The 17,015-nt window shown below is 45.2% G+C and overlaps 1 protein-coding gene across 2 annotated transcripts in view; it reads left to right on the top strand.

The window, feature by feature from the left end:
* mical2b (microtubule associated monooxygenase, calponin and LIM domain containing 2b) overlaps positions 1–17,015 on the top strand; it is a 51,052-nt gene that overhangs the window by 12,812 nt on the left and 21,225 nt on the right. For both annotated transcript variants that reach the window (XM_070906712.1, XM_070906713.1), the window contains exons 2-15: positions 369–776; positions 2,329–2,536; positions 3,903–4,019; positions 4,685–4,786; positions 5,359–5,514; positions 5,674–5,774; positions 7,566–7,823; positions 7,980–8,095; positions 8,861–8,987; positions 9,504–9,594; positions 11,623–11,770; positions 14,310–14,509; positions 16,354–16,448; positions 16,808–16,876. In XM_070906712.1, coding sequence (XP_070762813.1) covers positions 513–776; positions 2,329–2,536; positions 3,903–4,019; positions 4,685–4,786; positions 5,359–5,514; positions 5,674–5,774; positions 7,566–7,823; positions 7,980–8,095; positions 8,861–8,987; positions 9,504–9,594; positions 11,623–11,770; positions 14,310–14,509; positions 16,354–16,448; positions 16,808–16,876 — 2,052 coding nt within the window. In that variant the 5' untranslated portion in view covers positions 369–512. The remainder of the gene's footprint in view (positions 1–368; positions 777–2,328; positions 2,537–3,902; positions 4,020–4,684; positions 4,787–5,358; positions 5,515–5,673; positions 5,775–7,565; positions 7,824–7,979; positions 8,096–8,860; positions 8,988–9,503; positions 9,595–11,622; positions 11,771–14,309; positions 14,510–16,353; positions 16,449–16,807; positions 16,877–17,015) is intronic.

The raw sequence follows: 17,015 nt of genomic DNA, 5'->3' as shown, positions 1-17,015 counted from the left end.
CTACTACCCAACCTCAGGTCTGAGAAACCAGACTTACACAGTGACAGAAACAACTGAAAATGTTATGGCAGCTGGTAACATGTTCTTTTGCCCACCAGTGCTTTGCATTGGACCGCAGTATTGTTTTCATGCACATCTCCTGTAAATGAGTTTACACACTAATGAGCTATGTAAAACAGCAGTGTTCTAAGGAGGAAAATGTGCAGGAAGCAGGTTGGTAGTTATTAGTGATCAGCATCTCAACACCGTGCCGTTATATGCACAGGATATAGGACTGATCACCTGGCTCTTGATTGTTTTTATTTCCAGTCTTGTGTCTCTTTCTAAAAATCTTATTATTATTATTTTTTGTTATTTGTTTCTTTCAGAACTAGCTAAGCATGGCGGCACGCACCACATCATAGGAGCCCAAGTGCTGTCAGTGTGGAAGAAGTGAACAGGAAAAGGAAGCGGGCGAGGAAGTAGAGGGGGAAGCGTCGGAGGAGGTCGGACACTTGTCACCGTCGGAGCAGATGGGTGAGACGGAGGATGAGCGTACGGCGCAGGCCAGCGTGCTTTTTGAGAACTTCGTCCAGGCGTCCACCTGTAAAGGGACTCTGCAGGCCTTCAGCATCCTCTGCAGGCAGCTGGAGCTGGATCCTCTGGACTACAGCAACTTCTACAGCTCACTGAAGGCTGCAGTCAGCACCTGGAAGGTCAAGGCCCTGTGGACCAAACTGGACAAAAGGGCACAGCACAAGGTCTACAACCAGAATAAAGCCTGCCAGGGCACCAGGGTAAGGGAGCCCTGTACTATAGACAATGTGAACCTAGTTTGGCTCCTCATCACAGCAGTCTAGTGCTGTTTTCTGATAATGGGAGGGTGTTCAATGGTTTTCCACAAGACAGCACAGCGAGTTAAAAGGCGTCTTTTGTTTTGATACTGTTGGAGGTGTCCTGGTTGGTACAAACAGCGACAAAGGTGTGAAAGTGAAACTCATCAGGAAATATGTGGTTTCAGAGGCATGGGGAGCGAGCTTGTTACTGTACTGTGACGTGATATGTTCATATCTTATTGTGTAGACCAGTTTTCATTGAAGAATAGCACCGCTGACAAAGTTCTGCTGGTCCTGCAGCAAATTCATTGTTACCGTAAGCTGCTTCAAAATAAAAGCCTCCCTCCGGTTCGCTGGTGGAAGAAGGTTTTAATGTGAACCAGCGGGATTAGCAGTGACTTAATGCGGCTCTGATCGGCTGTAGGAAAGTTATCAGCGAAATAACTGAAATAATTATTTGCGCTCCCTTTTCTGTGGTCTGCTGAGTCTTCAACCTAAAAAAAAAAATAAGCTTACGGAATTATGGTTTATTTGCTCAAGTACCCAATTAGGACCTTTTGCTAGCGTGGATTTGCAAGGAAAATAGATTATGTAAGTGGATTATTTCTGTAATTATATGCAAACTACTAATTAGATCAAAGTAATCATTGAGAGGCTGATTTAGTGCGTGTAACCTGAGTAAATTCAGTCAGTATAATTTCTGGATCAAGTAATACAAGGTATGTGTAGGGGAAACTTTCTGAAAGTAGGACCTGTATGTGAGTCAGATTGTAGTATATGGCTTACACTGAGGCCCAAAGAGAGTGTGGGAGTTCAGATACGTATTTCATGTGATGGGTGCCCCCCCATATTTGTTATTTTATGTGATGCGCTGATCTGTCTCGTTGTCTGACCATGTATGTCTTAAGTATTATAAGCAGCGCGTTCAGCATAGTGCTGGAATGACTTCATATCTGGGGGGAAAGATAAGACGTCCGGCGGGGAAAGAGGCCAGAGACCCGCAGAGGGGAGATTAACAGAGATGGGTTGGGCCGACGGTTGGCCAAAAATAACAGCTAAATTGTTATCCCAGGCATTTTTTTTTTTCCGGGAGAAACTGCTATTTGGAGAAAGATTGGGAGGAGGGGGGGGGGGTCGCTCTGTCTTCAAGATATTTAGTTCTGTTACATGGAAGATGCCACGAATCATACTCCCAAAAGAGCTTAAGCTAACCTTCCCCAGGTGGCTGTGCTACTTGTTTTGTCAGTTAATTTTCTCTGTAACTGTGAAATGGCAAACGGCACGCTGACCTGCAGATGAGACTGTTAGAGACTGTAATCACAGAGGACCCTTTGAGACGGCGATGCCGCCTGCCGTCGTGCCTTTCCTTTGTGCATTGCATTTGTGCATCATGTGCATGCTGACGTCTTCGGTGTACTTCATGTGTAGTACGCAGGGATGGAAAGAGCACTTGAATACGAATACTATACTATACGAATAATAAAACCTCCTCCACCTCTCTCACCCCGTTCAGTGTCTGATCATCGGTGGGGGCCCTTGTGGTCTGCGCTCAGCCATCGAGCTGGCCCTGTTGGGCTGCAAGGTGGTGGTGATCGAGAAGCGAGACACCTTCTCCAGGAACAACGTGCTCCACCTCTGGCCCTTCACCATCCACGACCTCAGGGGCCTCGGGGCCAAGAAGTTCTACGGCAAGTTCTGCGCAGGCTCCATCGACCACATCAGTGAGTGTGAATCTGTGCTCTTATTTTGGTGCTTATTAATAAGTCACATGCCGACAGGGTCATGGGGGATGGAGATTTCAATAACTGTTGCTTATGTAATAGGAAATAAAGAGCATGGAAATGTGTATAATTTCTATATAATCCAATCCTCTTGAAAACATCATCAGAACAAACATTTTAACCAAAAGATTGAGGAACCCTGTATTGGAGTTCTTGCAGTTCTCGCTCGGTGCTGTTCTACTTCCCAGTTTAAAAGAGATGACATGCAAAACAACCCTGGAGCCACACATCCAAATGGTGCCAGCTCTGTGTGTCAAATCACTTCGACGCCTCAAAAACAAAAAACAAAAAGCGCCTTTCATTTCTGCTCTATATTTAACAGTGTGGCATGGCGGCGGCTGCGTTCGTAACTTGTGAGAGGAGATTTTCCAGGCAGCCACCGTTCGCTGCAGTTTGTTTCTCCACTCTCTGTCCCCCCCAGTGGGATGTTTCCGTTGGCGCGTCTTCCTCTCCAGCTTTAGTAACGGTGTCATGTAATAATATCTCCTCTCAAAGATGAGCTCCTCCGAGTGTGCGTCTCATAACCCTGACCTGTTCTCATCTGGAAGTGCAACCATGACTTCCTCCCATAACTGCTGCTGAGATTCGTCTGGATACACTGGATCGCTTTTAGCAGCGATACTGGTCTTTTTAAGGCATCCGCCATGACGTGTTCTACATTAAATACAGTTTCTTCGTCACTGTCATTATAAACTTTACGTTCATTCAGACACGGCGAAAAATGCCTCCCTACTGCTCAGGAGCAGAATACACAAAATCATTTTCAAAAGCTTTTAGTGGAGTTTGTGTCCAAATTGTAAATTTGTAGAACTTGTATGTGTATGTGAGGCCAACTTTTTTTCCAACTTGCTCCCGTGGCAGCTGTGAAGTAACATCTCGCTAAACACAAATGGTTGTGGAGCAACATCAGTCTGTTAATATGCAATGTCTATAAAATCAGTGAGACAAACCTTCTATATTCATTATATTGTGTCATTAAGCTAACCGCTGATTTTCTCTATTTTAAGCTACAGCCGGCTCTGTTTCGAGCTGTATGTGACAGTTTGTTAGTCGGGCTGGAGGTAACCAACAGCCTTGGCAGCACAGTTGTGCGCTGCTGCTGCTGCTGCTGCTGCTGCCATTTCAAAATGCCTGACATTGCTGGGTGGCAGGTGCAGAGATAACTGCTCGCTATCTTAAAGTAAAGGAACGCTTACTAAACTCACCTCAGGCCAGCTCTAGCTTTGCGTGCTTTGTTTTGGGATACACAACCTCAGTGTGTGTGTGTGTGTGTGTGTGTGTGTGTGTGTGTGTGAATCCCCTCCAGGTATCCGCCAGCTCCAGCTGATGCTGCTGAAGGTGAGCCTGATTCTAGGGGTGGAGATTCATGTCAACGTGGAGTTCGTCAAACTTGTGGAGCCACCAGCGACGCAGACTGATGACAGTAAGTCTGTGTGTGTGTGTGTGCTGTTATCTGTATGTTAAAGGGTCATGAGTGGCAGTGACACACACAGAGGGACTCTCCTGCGTATCTCGGGCTATATATGGAAAGCTCACAAAATACATATGCTAAAGTGATCAGAAAGTTCCCTAAAGGGGAGGCATTTGCAGTGGCAGCAAACGGTGTGGAAAATAACACAAGTCTATTGATAGAGTCCGCTGATAGTTACATTTTAGTTCTGCTTTGAGTTTGCTTTGCTGAAGGTCCAGAAATATGCCAAGTGTCCTAAATATGGCGTACGGGGACTGTGAAGTTGACCTTTGAGTATGGGAGAGTGAGGAGGCTTGGGCAGAGACCTGCTCGGCCCTGGTGGGCTCCCAGGGACTTTCTCGCTTTAACACTCCAGGGAGCTTAGAGGACTGAGCAACACACTGTAGCTGCTGCGTGACAGCTGAGAAATGAGGGGGGGCATGACATGAATCAAGGGCCACAAGAAACACTATAAAGTCACAAGCATGTATTATTACTGTCCTTTCGCCCCAGACTCCCTGGCATCTGCCTTTCCCTTTCGATATTCATTCACACTCTCTTTAGATTACATGCATGTTGTGGTACAAAGGCAATCGAATTCGAAGTGGGTCCAGCTGGTTTGTTGTTTCCTTCCCCAGGTCCTGGGTGGCGAGCCGAAGTCCGGCCCTCCAGCCATCCTGTCTTGGACTTTGATTTCGATGTGGTGATCGGCGCCGACGGCCGCAAGAACACTTTAGACGGTGAGAAAGGCCAAACAGTGGCGCGGCGGGGTAAGCCATGGCGGTCGATCCGCTTGAGAACGAGCCCTAAGAAAAGGTGCGCTGAGCCAAGCATTATTTGTTATATTTACTGGAAAAGAGGTGAGGTGTTGCAAAGCTGCTTTCAGTCACTGGGAAAAGCATTTCCTGTTGACATAGTTTTAACTGGAAGCTTAATAGTGTGTATGAGGTCAGCGGCGTGTGTGTGTGTGTGTGCTGGTTTAGGAACAGTTTGGCAGCTTTGTTAGCTTTCTGTCCAAGTGTAATTAATGTTATGTGTGTTTTGTGTTCATCTGTGTGTTTGTGGTATATGCGTTGCTGACATGTAAAGTAACTGATTACAGAAATAGCAAACGTTCTTCTCTGTAAATGGTCGACTCCAGAAGCATCTGTCTCCACGACGGCCAGGGAACTCCCTTAAGTACTGTAGCCAGGAGGGTCAACTGCTTTTTAAATATTTGGCTGTGCAGCTGTATCTATGTTGCTTAAAAAGCCGCCTTTCTTGACAACTCTGCAAAGTTCACTGCTAAGGCTTTTCCTAACCCTGTCGGCAGGTTTCGGTCGCAAAGAGTTCCGAGGGAAGTTGGCCATCGCCATCACGGCTAACTTTGTCAACAGGAACACCACGGCCGAGGCCAAAGTGGAGGAGATCAGCGGCGTGGCCTTCATCTTTAACCAGAAGTTCTTTCTGGAACTCAAAGAGGAGACCGGTGAGTTAGAAACACAAAAGATGTGGCCCGTACTAACAAAGTCGTCCTCTGTTTGAGCCGCACACCGTGTGGCGCCGTCTGTTTGCTTCTCCCACTCTGATGCCTCCTCCTTGCAGCAGTTTAAGTGCCCCTTGTTCAGCAAATCTGCTCCCGTTCCAGGAATTGACTTGGAGAACATAGTTTACTACAAAGACAACACGCACTACTTCGTCATGACGGCAAAGAAGCAGAGTCTGCTGGACAAAGGCGTCATCATAAATGTGAGTTTACTCATGCACGCACATTAGTTTCAGTCAAATTATAGTCTCATTCCTGCATTTTCAATTCTTAAGTCCTCTTAGCGTTCTGCTAACAGCCAACACTGTCTTATGTTTTGTACAGTTAGCATGGTTACGGGTGTTTTAGCATTGCGTTCCTTTCATATTGTCGGACTGACAACGAGCAGTTAAGAGACAAAAGGATCAAAGTCGATTCAAACCCTGCACCCCCCAGAGTTGTTTTTTTTCTCACTTTCAAACTTGCAGTCTTCGGCCGACGCTGACTCCAATGACATCACTAGTGGCTATTGATCAAACTTTGCGCAGCGTCCTCTGGAAATCTCTCGAAATGGATGGAGTTCCCCTTTTTAACGCGGCCATTTTAGAGAGAGGACGATTTGCCTATAAACGTGAAAGATGGCAAGTTGAAAGTATTAATTAATGTAACAGGATGTAATAAACATGTAACTGTATATTTAGTTATTTTGCCGACTACTTTCAAGAGACAGGAGTTAAAGTCCGCAAATCTAGCGAGCGGCACAGCATGCAGATTATTAGAGCAACAGGTCAAGCGGCTAAGCCAACATCTGAACAAGAGGTGTGTTTGGGTGGCGGAGGATACTGGAGCACACACGGTCCTTGAATAAGACCTTACTTTGCAGCAAAACAAGAAATAGTTCCATTTGTCCATTTGGATGTCTTTCACATTGTCGTCTTTGATGAACATTTTCCTACTTTAGGTCCCAATATTTGAAAAAAATCTATTTCATCCCCCATGACCCTGTCAGCTCCCAGAGCAGAGAGTCGCAGTGTTTTATAGACCGGAATGTGTGTGTTCGCCAGGGCAGTGATCATCTAGCTTTGGCCGTGAGTGATGGTCCTCCACAGGGCATGATAATGAAATAGGGCTCTAATTAGATGCTGCTTGCCCTCTCTCACGTTTCCTCTATGTCCCCCCACACACGCCCTCGCACGCACACAGACATCATGAGTCAGAGGTTTTTCTCCGCGAGGGTCGCTGTCCTCTACAGAGATTAGACGGTTTAAAGGAGGATATTATAATGGCATCGAGGCGCAGACTGGATCATATTAGGAAAGACTGCTGTTAACCCGCCCACCCAGCGCTTGCCAGGACAGTTATCTGAAAATACACACACACATACAGGAAAGCACTCAAATATACTGGAGATGCAGTGGCATACACATACGGCCTTTTTCTCTCTCTCTCTCTCTCTCTCACACTCACTCACACTCACACACACACACATGTTGAAACCCTGCTTCGCTGTGCCCTCCGTGGTCTCCATCTCATCTTCCATTAGTGCAGAGTGATATCTCACTGTGTCAGCTGTGTGACAGCCTCATCACTCATAATAGCTCCCTGATTCAGCAAGCGGACTAATTTGGCTTTGTCACTACGTTCCTCTTGCAGCGAAACACGCCAGCCTAAATGTATTTTTCATTTCATTTCCTGAGAAATATGAATGGTGTTTCTCCGTCCAACCCGCCGTGCTGGCCCTCAGGAAATGTTGTTTGGATGAAATCACGGGCTAATGATGCATCTCACTTTGGTAACGAGGCAAAATAACACCACATAGTTATTTCCTGAAAGATAACGAGCTAAGAGAGGCTCAAAAGCTCAGTAGTAGCAGAGAATCTCTCAGTAGGGAACAGAATTCTTTGTGGGCGACCTCTTTAATGTTACAAATAAAAACACTGATTGTGCACCTTTAAATCATTTAGTTTATGCCAGTGGTCTCTGCCATAAACCCTCCTCCCCTCGTCTCAATGCAGGACTACGCTGAAACGGAGCGACTGCTGAGCCTCGACAACGTCAACCAGGAGGCGCTGCTCTCCTACGCCCGCGAGGCAGCTGACTTCGGCACCAACTACCAGCTGCCGTCCCTGGACTACGCCATCAACCACTACGGGCAGCCGGACGTGGCCATGTTCGACTTCACCAGCATGTACGCCTCGGAGAACGCCGCCTTGATCAGGGAGAAACACGGGCGCCAGCTACTGGTCGCGCTGGTGGGAGACAGTCTGCTCGAGGTACGAGGTAGCGGTGACGGCGGGGGTCGCTTGTGAGTTGTTTGACAGTCTGGCCTCTAAGCCAAACCGAGGGGGGGGGGGGGGGGGGGGGGGGGGGTGTGTGTGTGTGTGTGTGTGCGTGCTCTCACGCTGACATCTCGTGTTCTCCGCTTGTAGCCCTTCTGGCCGATGGGCACGGGTTGTGCTCGGGGGTTTCTGGCAGCCTTCGACACTGCTTGGATGGTGAGGGGCTGGGCGCAGGGCAGGAGCCCTCTGGAGATTCTGGCTGAGAGGTGTGTGTGTTTTTGTTCTACTCCCTGTAACTTTAGCTACGCCAGACACTTTTCTCTTGATTTCACACAGATGAAAACAAGCATCAGTCCAGACAGTCAAGGACAGTTAATCAGCACTTTGGTCTACTATTGGCCAGACAGTACGTGTGTACATGTTCCCAGAGGATGAGAGAGGTTCTCGTTCCATTTTCAGGTCCAAATTATAACTTGTGCACAATAAATGTAACACTCGGTTATCAAATGGGCAGATTTACCATGACATTTGCTGGGCAGATTCATGCTCAACAGAGGACGAACCAAATACACGGTCTCTCCTCTCTCCTCCTTCCCTTCTAATGGTCGACGTTGCCCACAAGAGACTAAATACACCAGTTTGCCGCGAAATTTCTTGTGGAAGGTCATGCTCCTCAGAGGATTAATGCTCATGTTTGCAGCGACCCTATGATCGGAGCCAGGGCGAAGATCATAGGGCCGAGCTTTGCACTCACGAGTATAGAAATATGGAAATGTTAAAGGGCAAATTGAAAGAATGAAGGAGACCATGATTTCTGTGGGTATTTTGGAATAGCCAAACAAAGCAACGTAGCAGTAGTCATGACTTCAAATAAACCATAGCGTGAATGTCAAAGGTCCTTTTTTTATTTAAAGCTTTGTAAGCAACGTTTTGTGCGTTCAGCCTGCCTCGGTGTTTGCTGCGGTTTCAGTGTGCTTCTCAGATCTTTTGAAGCTGCAGTGTCGTGAATCTGCCCCGCCGTTCTCCCTCAGGGAGAGCCTCTACCGGCTGCTGCCTCAGACCACCACAGAGAACATCAGCAAGAACTTTGAACAGTACGCCATTGACCCTGCCTCCCGCTACCCAAACCTCAACTCCAGCTGTGTACGCCCACACCAGGTCAGTCCCACACTGACGCGATAATGATACACCTCATCTGTTAAAGTTGTCATAACAAAGTTACAGTTAAAGTGCTTTGTGAGGAAAAGGGAAAACAAAGTATTAAAGGAGGTAGTAGTTGCAGCAAGCATTTGAATGAAACCAGATATCAGAGGAAGAAAAGGAACGAAGAGACATTTTAATCTCCTGCTCTGAGTGACAGTGATGTTGGATTAAAATGTTTGGATCTCTTGAATAAACTCCACACTCGGATGCTCGTTTTGACCTCCACCCATTCACACATTTGAGAGTAGTCAGTGATGAGTGTATTCCGCCAGCTCTGCTAACTTGGCAGCCTTTAGCAGTTAACGCTACACTGGCGCTACTTCGACCAAGTGCGGTCGACTTCAGTTGTCCGTTGTGGCTCCCAGGAGATTTGTGTCAACTGCAAATCCTTTTAAATCCTACTGCTTGCCTCTGCAATGACGTAGCGTCCCTGTGATTGTGTTAAAAGTTTTCTTTCTTTCTTTCTTTCAGGTGCGTCACCTGTTCATTGATGGCCGACAGGACTCGTGCCACCTGGAAAAAGGAGGACCCACGCGTCGATCAGTCAACTTGTCCAGAAGAGGTGAGATGCAGAAGGACGGTCTCTTGACCCAGACCCCAAAACACAAAGTGGCGATGTAGTCCTGATGGCTGACTGACGCATTAAGTGCCCTTTTGAAACGAAGATCTCTCTTAATGTTTAGAAAATGGGCCATCAGGCAGTTTAGTGAGTGACTAGTTTTACATGCCGACTGGAACTGGACCCTGCAACCAGAGTGCAACCTAAAAGGAGTCTGTAAAACCTTCAGTTAAGTTTGATTTTCTTTGCACATTGTGTTAACTCGCTTCATTGTTCAGTTATGTATGTTATTATTTAAAAAAAAAATTAAACTTATTAAAGTATATAGTGTTCATGTTGCCATAATAAAAAAAAAAACAGACTGTAGATGCGTCCAATGTCTTTAGACAATGTAGTGACAGTGAGGATAGTTGCCAACTACTCAGACGGGACTGTATTCTCTTTTCAAAGCTCCCTGTCATGTTGTAATGGTAATCTGATCATCCTATGAGTCACCACTGAGATTAGATGCATCCCCGTTAACACTGCGCGAAAGCTTTCCTTGATGCCTTTTTATCAAGTTCAATTGAGACAGACACTCAGCTGCTCTTCATAAAATTGTCTGAACTCAGACTCAGCAACGCAGCACGTGACCAAAAACAGCTTAAACGAAGGCCGGGCTAATTCAACTAATCGGAGCAAACTCCTGAATGTAGCTCAGCGGAGTAATAAGGTTGACATCATCAACAGCCTCTACTGAGAGGAAACTTTAGCCCTGTCTCAGTCACAGGCTGCCACACCTCGTCATAATACAATACAATACAGCCGGATAACAGGACACCCACATGAGGGTCAAACATGGTGCCTCTCACAGACATGTGCTGACCTCCTATACTCCGCATCAGCAGGGTTAGACTGATGAACAGTGGGGGGGGCCGATACAGTTGTCTCCTCTATGATGGAGGTTTCTACCTGAGAGGGGCATGTAGTCGTTTAGTTAAAACAACATCAGTTGTTTGGGCCACTCAGGGGCAGCAGAACAAGCTGTAAACACAACCATGAGATATTATCACCTTATGTTATGAAGTCGTGGCGAACATGTTAGCAAACAGCGGCTTATTCACACATCCAAAGCAATTAGCGTCCAATATTCACTGACCTTTCAGCTCTGTTTTGGTCTCCATCAGCTCCTGAGAAATGTCTCTTTAAATGGCTCTTTAGCTGCTACTGCAAGTGCTCCAGCTAGTCCCACTTCATCTCGTGCGGCACGGGTAGTGTACAGCGGGTTCATCAGAGTTTTTACAAAAAACAGCTGCCTCCTGCTGCCAGAAATGAGGTTGACCGAGAGCGAGCAGACATAACCAAAACCAAAGCATTGGGCTAAAAAGACGCTAAAAACACTTTGCAGAGCTGAGTAGAAACGCAGAGTTGGTGTCGATTCTCAGTGGGATTCTCACTATGAGCGATCCCGGTTCGCATTACACATTTGACCCATTGTTGATGTAAGAATGTCAATTATTGCAGCTTTAAGTCTTGGCAAGATCTAAATCAAATCCCATGTTTGGGTTTCAAGGGCTGAAAGGCCAGTCTGTTCAGTGCTCTGTTAAATCTTATTTCCCATGAAACAAACTGTCTTCTAATACAAAAGGGATCAATGCAAGCTTTCAGTAAGCCCCCCCCACCCATTTCTTCCACCCTTTAGCTCAACCGTGAAATATAGAAGAAATCCTGCCATGAAGTTACAGTTACGCATTTTGAACCGCATCAAAGCGAGAGCTGCACATCCTCTAAGTAGGCCAGTTTGTGCTCTGGCCTGAATGTCTGCTCTCTCTCCGTATTTGCTGCCAGAGTTACTCTGCTTTAGGCTCGGGAGGAGATTCAAGTCCGTCAAGTCACAAGGCTCAACCTGAACCCCCAAGTCACTGGTGTTCAAATGGAGCGTTGCACGGTGTCATGGAGTCGATGCTGCGTGTCACAGGGCAAATTCACCGTACGCCGGCTTGTCAGGACCTTTCTGACAGTTTTTATTGACGCTTTATTTCTCTCCTGCAGAATCTGAGGTGCGTCCTGGCCGGCTGCTGACCTGGTGTCAGAAGCAGACCCAGGGCTACAGAGGGGTCGACGTCACCAACCTCACATCTTCCTGGAGAAACGGCCTGGCCCTCTGCGCTCTCATGCACCGCCAGAGGCCTGAGCTCATGTAAGCACACACATATCCACAATCCATTCAGGAAACACATGTTGACTATTATTCAGGCCTGGGCGGTTTTCTTTTGGCTTGGGAAGAGTCACCTATCCAGACTGGCTCTCTGTGAACTGAGCAGGATGAAATGAATCTAAAATTCAGTAGAAGTAGTGTGCAAATAGTCAGCTGTCAGCTCAGACATATAAATTAGTTAGGCAGTTTTATTCATGTATTCAGAACAAATTACATATACACAAGATCACAACAGGAAAATCACTCAAAACAACCGTCACACATGGCCACACTCATTAAAACAATCACACATATTATTAGAAATATAATCTAGTAAAGCTTTAAAGTCTTTCAGAGGACTGAGTGTCTCAAACGCCAAGCTTTGTTGCAATCATTCCCGTAGTAAGGTGCATAGTACTGGAAAGCAGTATTCTCCAGTTCAGAGCTGGTATGAGGAACTTTTAAAGCCAACATATCCTGTGATCAGCAGCTCAAACAGCAAGGCCTTTATAAATGAAGACACAGGTATGCTGATGCCTTCTAGATGCCAGTGATGACCACCCAACCTTTTCATATAAGTTTTATTTAAGTTTAGCAGCATGAAAATACAGGATATCAACATAATCCCGTGTAGACAATATGGTAGATTGTTTTTTTTTTTCAGTTTTCAAAGTAAAAACGAGCGTTTAATCGGTATAAGAATGTTAAATTTTTGAGCAAGATGTTCGACATGACAATCTGCTGTCTAATCAAATGATGCATAATGCCGTACGGTATCAGTTAGACCTCCATTTAGTGTGTGGGTAGGATTGGGAACGTCAATGGTTCATGCTCTTGTGGATGGTGGTTCAAACTCTTTTTAAGAGTTTAGAACAAGCTTTAAATTAAACAGGGAGGTCTGGATGTCATCAAAGGCTCTGGTTTACAGTGGGGCCAATGGCATACAAGATGGTATCGTTCGCATAAAATTGGGCATTATGGTACTTGGGAGTTGGGAAATAAATATTATTCATGAACACACTAAACAGCAGTGGGCTTAGTATTGACCCTTGAAGGACACCTTGATTTGAAACCATCGGTGGCAAGTTTGAACTGTGCCAGAGAGACTTGAACCAGCTGTAAGCAAAATCATCAGCACCCACAGAAAACAGCTTATTAACAAAATGTTGTGATCAACAGCATCAAAAAGCCTTGGACAGAAGAGTGCACCACAGTGTTGTATTTGGACAATATGCAGAAGCGTTGAATCAGCTCATTAAGTTGTAGTTGAGATTTGCACTTTTCCCAAGTGATTCTCAAACATGGATGAAGATGAATTGAACCTTGAAAGTTGAATCAGCTGACTGCTAATATGGATTGCAGCAAGACCAGTTTCTACTTTCACTTGGACTCATGTCTTCTGCCGCATGTTGTTTGACAAATGAAAGAGAGTAGCTGAATCCATCCCCTTCTTTGGTGCTCCACTTTTAAGTTGCATGTGATTTTGCCAACACTGTGCCCAAGTGACGGTGGCGTATTTAACCGCTGATGAATCTAATTCACAACAGGCTGTCGCACAGTCCGCACTGACCTGCTTGATCCAGCCTGCTCACACACAACTGAGAAAGCAAATGAAACTGTCAGAGTGATCGGTTGGAATGACATCATTTCCTGTGAGGAGAGCTCATTTTGCAGACTCAAACATCTTAATCCTTGTCGTAGCAGGTAGCTGTGAATCCACACATACTGTATGATGTGTACTCATATGGAGATGATGTTTTCATGCTGGAATCTTTTTTCTCTCTCCATGGTCTCCATTTAGCTACGCTAGCGGTGTGGCTAAAGGTGTGTTCATCGGTCAGACGCTTGAGTCCAGAGTGAAATTGCCATGAACTTTGGTACAGACATTCTTGGTACCCAGAGGACGTTTCCTGATCATTTTTATTGATCCCCTAAGCTTTCTACAAGACCACTACCATAAAGTACATATATGCTAACACACTAAATATTTGCGTTTTACCATGCTAAATGTATGCAAAGTAACATTCTAAGCAATCCTCTAACTGTTGCAATGTTGCTGTTAAACAGGCTTATATTAAGGGCTTACATGCTAAATGCTAGCATGTCAAAGTGAAATTTTTAAACCTGGGCGACCAGCAGTCCCGAACAGGCTACAATGGCTGCAACGTATTTGCCACTGACGAGCTCAGATCCTTAGTATGGACAGGACCCCTACAGACACGGACCACTTTGTTAGTACGAGTAAGATCCTTTTTGTTTAACCAGAAGTCTCGCGAGAGGAGAAGTCATGCTCTGAGATCTCGTGAGAGATGAGTTGTTGCAGGAAGACAACAGTGTTTCTGGTTAAACAAGAAGTGCAGTGCATACAGACAGCTTGGTTGGAATTAATTCTTCAATTCAGCATGGTACTCTTCATCTCCACTCTTCTACATCACTCATCTCGCCATCCTTCTTTTCTGTCTTCCCCGGGAACATGGAGGATGTTTCAAGAAACAATATACCCTTGTGACACTAACCTCCCCTCGCTTTTGTTCTCCCCCAGTGACTACGACTCTCTGAACGAGGAGGACGTGGCGGGGAACAACCAGTTGGCGTTTGACTTGGCCGAGCGAGAGTTTGGCATCCAGCCGGTGACAACGGGACAGGAGATGGCTGCGGGGGGCGAACCAGACAAGTTGCTGATGGTGCTCTACCTCTCCAAATTCTACGAGGCCTTCAGGGACTCCCCAGGGAACAACAACGGTCAGTTCCTGCTTCTGTCACAGAGAATCAAAACGGGGTCGACGAACTCTTAAGCATATAGCCCATATTGCTATAATGTGAAAAATAAGGGGGATTAAATAAGGAATTCAATTCTGGTGTAAATTCCAAAGCTAAATGGCAAGTAATTACAGGGGACTGATGTTTTCTGGTTGAAGTGACAGTGCTAATAGGGAGAAGTAATAATTGTGGAGTGAATGGCCATGTGGTCTCTCACCCTAACCACCAAAAAAATGTGTAACACTATATTAATCAAAAAAAGCTGTGAAAACAGGATCTAATTCCTTTCTTTCCTAACGGAGAGCAAACTAGTACTTTTGCCCTTTCTGTTCAGGAAGACAAAATATCCACATAAATCACTGTAAGACCGTTGAGAGAAGCAAACGGAGGTCAAAAATCTCTGAAGCTACGTGCTGCAGCTTTGGACACATTTTTGAATTCTTTTAGTACATTCTGTTAAAGAATGGACCCAGTTGTTTTTTTTTAATAACTATTTTATCCACTTCCTGAGCTAGAGTTGCACGTTACACAACCGTGGTCAGGTTAGTCCCTGCCAGAGACATGACTGGTATGTGCGCTATGTCTGTGGAAGCCATATCCAATCACTCCGCGTAAATCTGGAGGCCCTCAGCCCCCCCGGTCACACCACGGCTGTGAGCTCCAGCTCCAGCCACGTTTCACTTCTGGTGCTTTAATGTTAATGTGTCATCCACACTGCAGCCACCACGGAGCAGGTCCACACGTCTGAAAGTTCTGGGAAAATAATTGACTTTCAGTGAACCGTTTTCAGGTCCATTTGGTGAGACGTTTTTAGGAGCTCAGGTGTATGGTTTGGTTATATTTAGTCAGTCATGATGTCTGCATTGTGTGCCATTGTACTATAATAGCCTTGGGTAAATTATTACATCATTACATCATTATGTAAAGTGGCATCAGTGATTTTTGGTCAATTTCTAATGATTATTTGATATTTCGAGTCCAAGGATGAACCCCTCCTCACATTGTGCTGATTGTATAACTCTTTATCTATGTCCACTGTTCTCATATAGACACCAGTTCAGCTAAAGTGTTATCTGGTGTTGAATTTGCTGTTTTGTAACTAATCAGTTATTTAGTTTAAAGCGCCTGTGTGTTGTTGTTTTTTTAAAAGCTTTTCTTTATAGAAAATGAGGCAGTCCCTGTGAAAATCGGTGTCTGTGTCTCTGTTCGGAGTTTCCACAGTCAAAAATATTCAACTTTCCGTTTCTTCTACACGTAGACGGGTATCCGAGCGGCATCATCGTGAGAAACGGAAGCAGAATGAAGAGAAGCTTAGGAGTAGATCAACATTATAAAAATAGCAAAAGTAGAGGGTGGAAAATGTCCAATATTCCAAAGGGGAATTTGGTGTATGCTAAGCTAACATTACACTGTTCATTTCTCACTACCTGCAAAAGCTAACTCATTGTATTCTTGGTTAGCATTACCACTGCTGCTAGCCTCCGTTTCTCACTGGAATTTCATGCATTGTGGTAGCTAGCCAGAGCCGACAGATGTCTGTCAACGTAGGTGAGCATCGAAAGAGGTTTTGGAAACTCGAAGATAAGTGCCAGATAAAAATTCACCTTCTAAACATTTTACTGGTATCCAGCAAGTTGCTTCATTTCGTAAGCCATCGTAACCTCTGAGCACGTCCTGTACTTGTTTGAATCTGGGAAACCTGTCGATAGGGGCTTTCATTTCAGAGTGTTCAGTATCGTTATCCGAGGTTAAACTTTTGTTTGTTTGTTCTGAAAATGAATAAATGAGCTTAATGTAACCTTATATGACTGTGTTTTATACTCCAGGTTCAAGAGAACCGGATGAGAATAGTCAAGAATATCCAGCTAAAACCAACCACAAGCTGCTGAACCAGCCTCCGCCCAGGAAGAGGATACCCAGGGTAAAGCCAAACACCGTCTACTGAAATGCATTTGATGCTTTCATTGAGGATTAAGGAGTCAGGTTTTTTTTTTTTCCATTCATCACCAGTACACTATTCACACAGTCATTGAAACCTTGATTAGATTAGCTAAAGCTAACATGTTATCTAATCACGAACACTAGCCGCCAATCTGCACGGTGATAGAGGGATTCTTGAACCATGCGAACGGTCTATCACAGCTTACAGTATCAACGTTTGCTCTAATTACAGTCTTAGTGGCTCTAAGTTCATTTGAACAAGGAAGATGATCCTGGTGAGGAGGCGTACGATTCAGTGTCTCTGTGATTGAATCTTTATTGCGGTGTCTACTGTCACAGGATGACAAGAAACTGGAAGACGATTCTGTTAACAAGAGACGGCGAAAGGGCAACCACTACCTCACAGAGGTAAGTTCAGCAGGAGATCTGAAATGTTGTGTTTAATGTTAAACAGACTGAAAACACAGTTTGTACCTGCATTGTTTTGTGAACAATACCACTGTCTGATATCAGCTCTGATCATTTTCCAGTACAGAGTGACACTTTG

This window comes from Enoplosus armatus, chromosome 6 (assembly GCF_043641665.1).
Source record: "Enoplosus armatus isolate fEnoArm2 chromosome 6, fEnoArm2.hap1, whole genome shotgun sequence".
NCBI lineage: Eukaryota > Metazoa > Chordata > Actinopteri > Centrarchiformes > Enoplosidae > Enoplosus > Enoplosus armatus.
This window is presented reverse-complemented; position numbering and strand designations above follow the sequence as displayed.